This window comes from Lipotes vexillifer, unplaced genomic scaffold (genome assembly GCF_000442215.2).
Source record: "Lipotes vexillifer unplaced genomic scaffold, Lipotes_vexillifer_v1.1 scaffold384, whole genome shotgun sequence".
Taxonomy (NCBI): Eukaryota; Metazoa; Chordata; class Mammalia; order Artiodactyla; family Lipotidae; genus Lipotes; species Lipotes vexillifer.
In genome coordinates, this window is record NW_006793498.1 from 3361863 (window position 1) to 3373862 (window position 12000).

At 46.8% G+C, this 12000-nt stretch overlaps 1 protein-coding gene across 1 annotated transcript in view; it reads left to right on the forward strand.

The window, feature by feature from the left end:
- The first annotated feature begins 203 nt into the window (after window positions 1-203).
- RUBCNL (rubicon like autophagy enhancer) overlaps window positions 204-12000 on the forward strand; it is a 24874-nt gene continuing 13077 nt past the window's right edge. Inside the window, exons 1-6 of the mRNA XM_007466470.1 lie at window positions 204-741; window positions 4177-4259; window positions 4719-4929; window positions 8720-8821; window positions 9257-9317; window positions 10188-10317. Coding sequence (XP_007466532.1) covers window positions 204-741; window positions 4177-4259; window positions 4719-4929; window positions 8720-8821; window positions 9257-9317; window positions 10188-10317 — 1125 coding nt within the window. The remainder of the gene's footprint in view (window positions 742-4176; window positions 4260-4718; window positions 4930-8719; window positions 8822-9256; window positions 9318-10187; window positions 10318-12000) is intronic.

A 12000-nucleotide genomic window follows, 5' to 3' on the forward strand; every position in this document is an offset into this window, starting at 1 on the left:
TAGGGCAAAGTACAAACTTTATTTCTTGTTTCTTTGCTTCCTTAAAAGAATTTGGAGTTAAAAATATGATCGAGCCCTTGTTTATCATGAATGATGCTTGCTCATTGCAGGTAAGCTCCCCAGCCCTCTAGCTGACCAGGTGCTGAGTTCAAGGTCGTAATCCAACAGCACAAGGGAATTCACACCAGCCCTGAGCCTCGAAGATGGTGTCACAGTCTGCGGGGCGGCAGGACTCTCCTGTGGACCCCTGGGAAGGAATCAGCAATGACCCTGGCGACATTGATGGTTCACCCAGCCTCCTGGACACGGACCACCTCTCTTGCGCATCAAACATCAGGTTTACAAGGCACAGAGCTGCCTGGATTAACCCCCAGTGTGTGCAGCAACAGCTGCAGGACTCGCCCCCCCAGGTGCCAGCAGTGGGAAACAGAGAGAGCCGTGTTGCCTGGGATGCTGCCTCTCCCTTGGGCCCTTCACCGTTATCTCTTGGGGACTCCGTTGTGGAGACATCATTGTCAAAGGGCACTGTGGACTCCACGGGCAGCTCCTCTGCCCGGGGCTCAGCTGAAAAAGGCGGTGACTTCTCTCTTACCTCAAAGGAAGAACGGGCAGTGCTCCCAGGACGCCGTCCTTGGACGCCTCTGTTCACAAGCTCCAAGAATGATTTGGCTGCCTCGCCGTGTCGTGAGGCTGACAATGCTTTTTTCAAGCCTTCCCAGCTGACAGCTTCCACTGATGCAGGTAACTCTGGTGGGGACCGCCCTCCTTCCTGTCTGTCCTCACAACAGCTCTGCCCGGGGCTGAGGCCAGGTGTTCCTCGCAAGGGAAAAGCTCCTGGGTTTCCACTTTGCCCACGATCCAGGGCATGGGCTCAGTTCATGCTGTCTTTGGCCCAGCACAATGGGTCACGATGGGCGGAGTCAAGGATTCCCCTTCTCCTTAGACTGCAGGGAAATCTCATCTTAGCTCAACTTAGTTCATAATCAGTGTCACCTGCCATCTTGGAGCAGGTATGTGCCCTGCAGGAGAGCACCAGAAGTGCTCTGCATTCAGTGTGGTGATGGAAGGTGGTCCAGACAGGGTGGGCTCCGGTTCACACCAGTGCTGAGGTAGGAGAGGAACTCGCTTCCCCTGTTAGATTTACCTGGACAGGGTGTGGCTAGAAAAAAAGTAAGACTTAAAAACAGTAACCGCAATTCCTCCAAACTGGAGAAAACCTTTTCCTTTTAAAACCAGGGCTATGAGGTGACACACATATTCCTAAAATACTGAAATTCCTAAAATGAGCTAATCCATACCAAACGCCACTCAAGAGTCAATAAATTAGCAATTCTTGTTAAAATTTGTGGCATGCTTAGTTTATTTTTAAATATTCATTATGCTATATTCACACTTCTCACTGTCGTGGCCCCTCCCTCTGCGGAGCACAGGCTCCGGAAGCGCGGGCTCAGCGGCCATGGCTCACGGGCCCAGCCGCTCCGCGGCATGTGGGATCTTCCCAGACCGGGGCACGAACCCGTGTTCCCTGCATCGGCAGGCGGACTCTCAACCACTGCGCCACCAGGGAAGCCCTATATTCACACTTTGCATTAATGTGTATTTCTGTTGGAATCCTAGTTCAAATAGTCAATGAAGCTTTTTCCTTCAAAACAGTTTTAAAAGCTGTCTGCCTTTGTATGTCTGTGTGTGTGTGTGTGTATGTGTGTGTGTGTGTATTTATTTCTCACTAGCAGGAGCCAGTCCTCCCCTTTCCTAAAATACAGGGTTTATTTGTTCTATTGAAACTTTTGAAAAGTCAAAGATGGTGACAATCTTTAACATATTATTAATAGTTTAAGAAGAGCAGATTTTGGACAGTGTTTCAGGGGGCTAACTTTGAGTTAAGAACCAAATTTGAGCAAAATGGCACAGTCTGATTATAGGCCTTTTTTCTCTTTTCGCTCACCTGGACGGATAGCTCTCAGGAAAAGAGTGACTTGTAAATCCACTGGTTGAAAAGTGAGAAATTAGTTTCCTACTAGGTTGTCTCAGGGGAGAGTGAGGAAAAAACAGAGAAAATTGAAAGGCCTCTCTCCCGCAGGCCACCACCACGACAACTTATAAAGTGACGGAAAATGACCTGTAGGGCCTAGTGTACCCCTGCCCCAAATCATTTTTTGTACTCGTCTACAGGAAGTGGTTCTGCAATTTCAAGTTATCCTTTCTCCAAGAAAGAAAACAGGCACCCCAGCCGCTTTGTCCAAAAACAGTGACTCCCAGCAATCTAAGTACCTTTAAAAACCACTCTGTCTTTTGAGAGTATCTCTTAAACTTGGTAAGGGGATTCATTCCATGGGCTTAAGAAAAAGAAGTCCCAAGTGAGATGGTTCTTTCTTTCTTTGATATGGGGGCAGCAGTGGGGAGGGCAGGCATTTGCCACAAGGCCTGGGATTTTCCTGGATCTACTGCCTCTCAAATGGCAGCAGCAGGGTTTTCCTTTTTTAGATTATTTGGGAGGGAAAGATACCTGAGCCTGTCAGCATTTCCTGGGGCTGTAAGAAACAATTCCTTCTGTCTGCATAGGATCTACACTTTTACAAAATGGTTTCACATTCCTTATCTCCTGCAGTTTCCTAGTAAGGTAAGTATCCCAATAATAATAATTATCCCAATTCCAGGGATGAGGAAATTTTACTGAAGAGGCATAGCTGGTGAACGGGGGTGGGGTGGGGGGGGGGTGGGCCTGGAACCGGAATCCACTGTCTGACTTTTCTCTGTGCTTTTTCCTCTATCCTCAGGGTCCCCAAACTATGACCTGTAGCCAAACCCCGCCAGACTCCTGATTTTACAAATACAGTTGTGTTTGTTTTGTCTGTAGCTGCTTTCTCGGGACAGTGGCAGAACTGAGTAGTAATTGCAACAAATGCTGTGTGGCCCTCAGATCCTACAATATTTACTACCTAGTCCTTTTCAGAAAAAGTTTGCCCACCCCAGATGGCTTCTGAAGCTAAGAGGTCCAAAGTTTTCCATGCAACAGTGGAGTTCTTGAAGACGAGGCAAAGGGGTTGGAGAGATCCTGCTTGCCTCTCTGTTTGCCACCCCAAGAGCTGTAAAGCCTTCAAAACATCTGTAGCATTTTGTTCTGATTCACCAGGTTGGGACAATGGCGCTTATGGCTCTCACAGAAATGTTTTGCCTTACAAGCTGCAATAAGATGTCACTTGACAGGCCTCATTTTTGTCTTGGTGGTGTTCATTGCCAGTAATGGAGTGGCTTAATAAGGATGCAGAATGGATGAGTCAGCCGAATATACCCTCTGCAGCTTCTTGTTTTTGACTGGAGGAAGAACGTTTTAGAGAACCAGTGCTGACCTTTTTCAGATAGATTTTGTCTCTGTAAACGGGAAGTTTTAGGTCAAATGCAGTGAGTTGGAGGAATGATCCCGCAATTCTTAAGGCCCTGCTTCTAGACTGTTCCTTCTCACCCTCCATCTCCTGTAGGTAGATCCCATGATCCTCTTCTCTTTCTACCCTCTTTCCTCATTGGTCTCCTCCATCCCCATGGCTCTCTGGGAATCCTTCTCTGAGGATTCCTCCCAAGTTACTCCAGAAGCTTCTTGGAGAAGTGATGACCCTCTGCCATCTGCAAGGTCTACCATCAGAAGGGTCTTTCTTTTCCTGTCGTCTTAATTTATTCTAGAATTGTGCTGATTTTTATTTTTTATATTTATTTATTTTATTTCTTGTTGTATTTATTTATTTATTTGGCTGCATCGGGTCTTAGTTGCGGCATGCAGGATCTTTCCTTGCGGTACACAGGCTCTTTGTTGCAGCGCGAGGGCTTCTCTCTAGTTGTGGCGTGTGGGTTTTCTCTCTCTAGTGGTGGCTCATGGCGCACGGGCTCCAGAGCGTGTGGGCCCCGTAGTTTGCGGCACGCGGGCTCTCTTGTTGAAGCGCGCAAGCTCAGTAGTTGTGGTGCTCAGGCTTAGTTGCCCTGCGGCATGTGGGATCTTAGTTCCCCGACCAGGGATCGAACCTGCGTCCCCTGCGTTGCAAGGCAGATTCTTTACCACTGGAACACCAGGGAAGACCCTGTGCTGATTTTTAAAACAGCATTTAAAAGCCACTCCCTAGAATTGTTCTTAGATAATCTTTGAACTTCTTTTTCTCTATTTTTAATAACTTGCTGTATTGGCAGGTGCTATTCAAGTCGGTGGAAGAACGGTTTCTTCAAATTCCTTCTCACCAGAGGCATTTGTGCTCCCTGTGGATGTAGAAAAGGTGAACACAGCTTCTTTTCTCTTTTTAAAACCTCCGAGAGTGTTAATCCCTTAGAATGTGCTGTTCTGATTTCAGTCTGGAAACTTCACTGGATGAGACATGGCAAATAAGTTTCATTTCAGCATTTGATTGGTAGTGTGTGCACTCAGCTGGGAAGTTTTCCATGATTGATGAATGATGTCTCCCACCGAGGCACCACCAGTCTAGGGTTTCATATCACAGGAAATTCAACTTGGGTCATCTTTTGGTTGCAGTGGGCTAAATCTTCTGTCTCTGGAAGATATGGGCTGTACTTGATGTAATGACCTATGATAACACAGTTAAATAAACATTTGTATGTCTACGCATTAACTCCACTTAAATACGACTTCTTGATTTTTCAATCTAATACACCCTCAGTGGAAAAAAAAAGTTGATTATGCTTGTGAGAATTTTAACTGATCATCTTTTCTTCTGCAGGAAAATACCCACTTTTACATTGCAGATATGATTATATCAGTCATGGAGAATATGAAGTGTAGTATTCTAAGTCAACAGCACACAGAGACCTGGAGTATGGGAGAGGCCAGCAGGTCGCTCGGGAATGAGCCGGCAGACTTGGAAGTGTTGTTTTATAGCCACATAAAGCAGGAATCTGGCTCTTCCACTTCGTCCAACAGTGGCTCTGAAGGCAAGTGGGGCAAATATGAGAAAGCTTCCTGCTGTATTTGCCACGTGCATCCCCTCTGTCTAAAGCTTCTGGAGTAACCTGTACGATGCCCACCATTTCTGCCGCTTGGCTTGGGATTGGTCATTGTGCTCCATTCAGTTATGAAATCGATGTGCTTTTTTCTTGGGCACCATCCTGCTTTCCCTCTTCCTCTGTCTTGTCACTCAGCACCCCTCTTCTTACACAGGCTTCCTCCCGCCCCCCCCGCCCGGGTGGGTGCGGAGGACTGGCGGGCGAGAACCCAGGGCCCCCGCCCCCCCCGCCCCCCCCCCACCCCATAGTCCTCTTTCACTCATCCCGATAACAAGGAGCCCATGATGCACTGGGTGCTGGGAATCCGCAGGCAACAGGATGTGCTCCTTTCCCCAGGGAGCTGTCACGCCGGAGCAGAGGCTGAGAAAGGGATGCGTGATCACTGGACTAACAGAAGCAAGGGCCCAGCGTGGCGAGTCACGGGCTCAGGGCATCTCTCTTTAATCTGGGATCCAGGGAGCCTTCCTGGACCGGAGGGGACCTAAGCTGAGAACTGAAGTTAGGACTTAACCATTTTCTTCCCATTTCCTAAGTCTGAGTCCTGCTTCAGTCCTAGATTCTTTCTCTATATTTACTTCCTGGGAGATTTCACCCACTGCAATGCTTTTCCATTATTCCTTCTCCCTTGATATCTCCCCAGTTTCTTCCCAGTCTTTCACCTCTCTTCTAAGGGCTTGCTTCACAAGCCTGGGAGCTGTTGAATGTGTTTACCTGGTGGGCAGGTAACTAACTTAACTTGTCTAAACTAGTCATCTATCACTCCCTTCCAACCCCCCTCCTTTCAAAAAAAAGATGAAAACTAAAGCCTCCTTTCCCATGGGACCGCCTTTACTTAGCATCTTAATCAGGAACCTTCCAGTGACGAGGGAGGCACCGGCTCCGTGTGTAGCACAACGCTTGGCAGAAAACAGGTGCACGATCAATAGATGTCGAATATACTACCTTGCTCAAATTTACAGGGATTTTTTTAAAAAAAGAATACAAAGCATCCTCATCGAACCCAGTGGTGGCCAGTACAGAACTGACCAGTAGAGAGGCAGCTCTGGCATCTGTCTTTTCTGGGGTTTTGTGGCTTCTCATTACTTCTCTTCGTGCAGTTGTTTCATTCTCCTTTTCCTGCGGCTAGACTTCTACCCTCCCCCTAGCATCTGGTTTCAGCTCGGCAGTCCCCCTGATGGCTCAGTCAGGGTCTCACGGCTCAGTCAGGGTCTCACAACTCAACCTAGCCTTGCAGGACCCCAAGTCCACATGCCCAGGGAACAGCACCTGGCTGGGCCTGCTTTGCACAACTGGTCAGCCAGCGGTGGCCAGCGGAGCCGGGGAATGTGATATGGACCATTGTCCCCCTTGAGGCCACCCGTGAGGAGAAAAGAAGGGATTCATAGTCCTGTACACGGGGCTCTACCTGTGCCTCTTCTTTCTTCCTCATGCCCATGCTCTGTCCTGTTTCTACAAGGGAAAAAATATCAGTCCTGACTTAACAGTGATACAACATCCTGCCACCTGTGCTCCAGTCCCACCTTTTACCTGGACCGTCACAGCAGCCTCTGGCCAGTCATTCTGTGACAGCTGCATCTAGGTCCTCTGTGTATGTTTGCAGCCTTTGATTTTCTCTCTTTACTTTCAGCCTCTTTCCCCTCATTGATTCTACACACATCTGTTCTCCTAGAACACAGCTTCTGATCCTCTAAAATGGCCTGCCGAGTTTGTTCCACATTTTACCCTGGGATTTCAGCCTTTGGGGTCCACCTGCTCCCTGCCTCTCCAACAGACGTCTCCTGCCATTTGCTTCTCTGTGCTGTACCATGGGCTCCGGTTTTACTAGCCTGTGCTACTCGCTGGCAGACATTTTTCATAAGCTCCTGCCTCCCTCCCTTTGCTTCCCTGGGCTCCCCTGGATTGCCGGTTCCCCAGGAACAGCACACTAGTTCCTTCGTCCTTCCCATTCTTCAAAAGCAATCTCCCACTACGAGCTCTGTGGCATGCTCCATGATTTGTATCCCAGGGCAGGGGTACCATTCATGGGAAATGAATCATAAGCTGTGCTCCAGGATGCTCTGTGATTATCTGTGTGCATGGCTTCCCTGGCCTCTGAACTTCTGAAGGTCCAGGACACACACCTTGCTTTCTTGTGGTTAAGTGTGTCGGTGTCTCAGCCTCCTCATGAGATCTTAAGCTCTTTGAGAGATGAGAATTTGTCTTATTTATATTTGCATTCAATACAGTGCCTGGCCTGAAATAGTTTATAAATATTTGTTGAATGGTTGACTGGAAGCTCATGCTTAGCTGAAATTTTTTTTTAAATATGAATATGTGAAATGAAATTTTAAAATATTTCTACCACACAGATAAAAATATTTATCTTTTATCACTCTTGTGACATTTATGGTCATAGAGTTTACTCCATGAGGTAAGGCAGGCGTTCAACAAATTGCAGGTTGATCAAGAGAGTATTAAAAACAAACAAAAAATCTAGACAGTATCAGCATGCACCTCGCACAGGGTGAGGGATGCTTCCTGGAAGTTTATCAGTTAAGTCTATTTTTGTGCCTGTACTTGGTTGCTATGTAAATTGTATGTTACTGCTGACCATGATCGAAAGAGTATGAGAAACGCAGAGGTGGGTGAAATTGCCCGCATTTAACCCATGAGGAAAGCAAGCTGAGAAGTTGATTGTCCCCCAGCTAGAATGGTTTTTCAATGATCACATTTTTCAGTGAGAATGTTTCTTGAGGTAATAGCATGATTTGCAAAATCATTTCCCAATTCTTTGGCATTTAGGTAGCTTTCAATATTTTGACACTTTAAAAGGACTGCAGATAGCTCCTTTGTGATCAAAACCTTCCTCTTTCACTTTTTTTCCTCTGTTTAATGACATTCTTAGGATAATTCCCCAAACTGGTATTAGGGATAGAAAAGCATAAACGTATTTGTATTAGTTTCCTGGGGCTCCTGTAGCAAAATATGACAAACTGGGTGACGTAAGACAACAGAAATTTATCCTCTCACAGTCGTGGAGACCAGAGGTCAGCCACGAAGTTGTTGGAAAGGTTGGTTCCTTCCAGAGGCTCTGGTCCACGCCTGTCTCCTGGCTTCTGTCAGTTGCTGGGGATCCTTGATGTTCCTTGGTGTGTAGACACATCCCTCCAGTCTCTGCCTGCATCTTCACAGGATGTTCTTTCTCCGAATATCTGCGTCTGTGTCCAAATCTCCCTCTTTTTATGACACCAGTCGTATTGGATCTAGGGCTTGCCCTGATCCAGTACGACCTCAGCTTAACTTGATTACAATTCAATGACCCTATTTCCAAATCAGGTCACATTCACAGGTTCTGGGTAGACATGATTTGGGGGACATGTTCAACCCAGTACAATGTTTGTCACCTATACTCTTTGCCTCACTGTGGAAAAAAAAGTGTTTTTCCCCCCTCTTTCATTTTGTAAAACTTTGTATTATGGACATTTTCAAACTTACAGAAAAGTAGGCAGAATACTCCTATGGACCCCAATAGACTCAGCAGTCTGTTTCACTTAATCATGTGAATATAAGAACAACACAAAAAGAGCTCCCTGTACTTTTTAATTCTTATAGCTGAATTTTAAAATAAAAAAAAAATCAACTAGCCCTTTCATTCCCCAATTTCGATTTAGCTAGGTGTTGCAGGTTGGGCACTCCTTTTTCTTCTTGCTGGTGAAATATCCTTCCTTTCTTCTTCTAGGTTGTGCTGTGTTACAGGTCAGCCCAGTGGTTGAAACACCTACTTGCTGTGATGTGATGAAAGAGGACTGCAAATGTGACTTGGATGAATTCGTTATCGTAGGTAAGATTTGGAAACTCATGATCTGTGACTAGGTACCCTCCTCCCCACATACATACTGACACTGTTCACACACAGTGCCACCTTACGTGGCATTCAGAGAAGCTCCTCCCAAGATCAGACGATGTCTCGATATTAATCTCTCATCTCATTTGTAGATTTGAATGCAAAAGCAGGTGCTCGTTATGGTCCGATATGTTTGGCGCCTCAATTATATTTTGATGAAATTTCAGATGGGCATATTTTGAAATCCCATCTTTGGTCATTAGCTGTAGTCTCACAGTAGAAACACAGAAGAATGTGAAGTATGGAGATGCTGAATAGTTGGTCCTTTCTGAGATGCAGGCAGCTGTCTATTTCTGTGTTCTCATAAATTTGACTACGATGAAGTGAAACAGATTAAAAGACCTTGCTACCCTTTCTTTGATTTTCCCACAGAACTTGGAGATTTCAGCAATACCACAGAGACCTGTGGATGTTCCTGCAGCTCCTCTAAGAGGTATCATCTGCACACAGACTCCCAGGCCATCACCTCTGAGGCACTGTAGACCCCAGGCCTCTGACATCTTGGGCCAAATTCAGCCAGTTCCAATAAAAAGGATTACTGCTTAGAAATGAAGCCGTCACTACTAAAGTTCCTACAGTGTTTTTAGAGTGTTTCAAAGACTTTTTTTTTTAAGTGTTCTTTTTTTTTTTTTTTTTTTTTTTTTTCTTTTGTGGTATGTGGGCCTCTCACTGTTGTGGCCTCTCCCGTTGCGGAGCAGGTATGCGGGCCTCTCACTGCTGCGGCCTCTCCCGCTGCGGAGCACAGGCTCCGGACGCGCGGGCCCAGCGGCCATGGCTCACGGGCCCAGCTGCTCTGCGGCATGTGGGATCCTCCCGGACCGGGGCATGAACCCGTGTCCCCTGCGTCGGCAGGCAAACTCTCAACCACTGCGCCACCAGGGAAGCCCCTTTCAAAGACTTTTGTACACATTCTCATTTATCCTCATGGGGGGGATGGGTGGGTTTTCTTAAACCCCATTTTATGGATGCAGAAACTGAGGTTCGGATGAGATGTGCCTCAGGACGCCGTGCTGTTAAATAGCAGAGGTAGGGCTTGCACTCAGGTCTTCTGACTCTACATCTGGTGCTCTTTTCACCACCCCTCCCCACCTTGGTACCCTCAACAAATACAAGCTGCCCTGTTGAGCGTGGAGGCATTGAGTCGAGTAAGATAACCGTCGGTGGGCAGTTGATGCACGGTCTGTTGTATGACACCTCCTCTGGTTTTTGGAGAGGGAAGGATAGTTGAGAACCTGAAGCACAAGACGGTAAAACACTCCTCATGAATATAGTGTGTTCCATTTTTGCATCTCTTACATTTTAGTGTCATTTATGAGCCAAACTTCAATTCGGCTGAGCTGATAGCCAAAGAGTTATACCACCTATTCAAGAAGTGCTGGATGTCAGAAGTTAATTATCAGCTGGCAGGCTCCCTGAATGCAGCTGGCTCCATAGTAAGTATCAACAGAAGTTGACCTTGAATCAAAAGTTCCTAAATTCTCATTTTGCCTGCTGTTCACATCAGATGTTTCTGTCTTTCTTTTTTGCTGGGTGCTGATGGATCTGATGTTTATTGAGCGCTTGTGATGCACCAGGGCCTGTGCTCAGCAATTCATGTTTTAATCCTCATAAGTCTCCTATTAGGTAGATGCTACTATTATTTTAATTTTAAAGTGTTAGTTCCAGACACTCAGTGGGGCTGGTCAGTGGTAGAGCGGTGGGAGTCGAGCCCCAGGCTGCCTCGTTTGAAAGCCCAGGCTGGTTCCCTTCCATACTGCCTGCTGAGCAGGCCACCCATCGGGGCAGAGGACTCTGTGGCAGAGGCTAAAGTCGGGGTGGGAGAAAAGCACTCTGGAAGTGCAGGGAAGGCAGTGTTCCATTTCATCAGGGGAGCTTGGGAAGGCTGATAGGCGATCTCAGAATTCAAGGTAAGCGTCAGGCCAGGCAGAACTGTAGCAGGTAGGGGCACGTGAAGGGCACTCTTGGCAAAGGGCAGCTGGAGCAAAAGTGACAGGGAGGTGCGGGGTGTGTTTCCCTTTTTTTTTTTTTTCTGGCCATGCCACAGGGCATGCGAGATTTTAGTTCTCTGACCAGGGATCAAACCTGCCCCCCCTGCAGTGGAAGCTCAGAGTCTTAACCACTGGACCGCCAGGGAAGTCTGCGTGGTGTGTTTCTTTTTTTTTTTTCTTAATATTTTTTAAAATTAATTAATTTATTTATCTTTGGCTGCATTGGGTCTTCGTTTCTTCTGTGGGCTTTTCTCTAGTTGCAGTGAGCGGGGTCTGCTCTTTGTTGTGGTGCACGGGCTTCTCATTGCCGTGGCTTCTCTTGTTGCAGAGGACAGGCTCTAGGCGCGCGGGCTTCAGTAGTTGTGACACGTGGGCTCAGTAGTTGTGGCTCGCGAGCTCTAGAGTGCAGGCTCAGTAGTTGTGGCCCACAAGCTTAGTTGCTCTGCGGCATGTGGGATCTTCCCGGACCAGGCATTGAACCTGTGTCCCCGGCACTGGCAGGCGGATTCTTAACCACGGCTCCACTAGGGAAGTCCACATGATGTGTTTCTTGAGCAGAGTGATTCAGTGTGGTTGGAAAACGTGTGTTTGTGTGTAGCTGGGTATGTTTTGGGGACAGTTAATCTTAGTCTTCCTTGGAAATTAAGCTCAAAAGTGACCAAACTATGGAGGGCATAGATGCTAAGTTCAGGAGTTTGGATTTTAGATGCCAAGAGGAAAGTATAATGGTTGGGAGAGGGGCCTCTGCACCTGTATAAGCCGGGAAGTGTCTGCAGAGAGCTGCTTCTGGAAAAGTCTGACTACAACAGGGGATTCTGATCCGCAGCATTTGTCAGCCTATTGACTAAGGAGGGTAAGGTTCTGCTGTGCACGAAAGCATTCCAGGTCACACTGACCTACTTACAGCAATTCGAAGTCTGGAAACAAAAGAACTAACTGAAAATACCAAGCAAAGTGATCTCAGCTGCTTGGTGTCTTAAGCAATTCTCCTGCAGAGGGTTTTAGATACAGGGAGGGCTTTGCCCAGGTCCTTTAGTTCAAATGAAAGCAGTTTTCATTTCTCAAGGTAAATTTTAATGTTGGGAACACATTTGAATGTTCTTTTTTTTTTTTTTTTTTTTTTTTTTT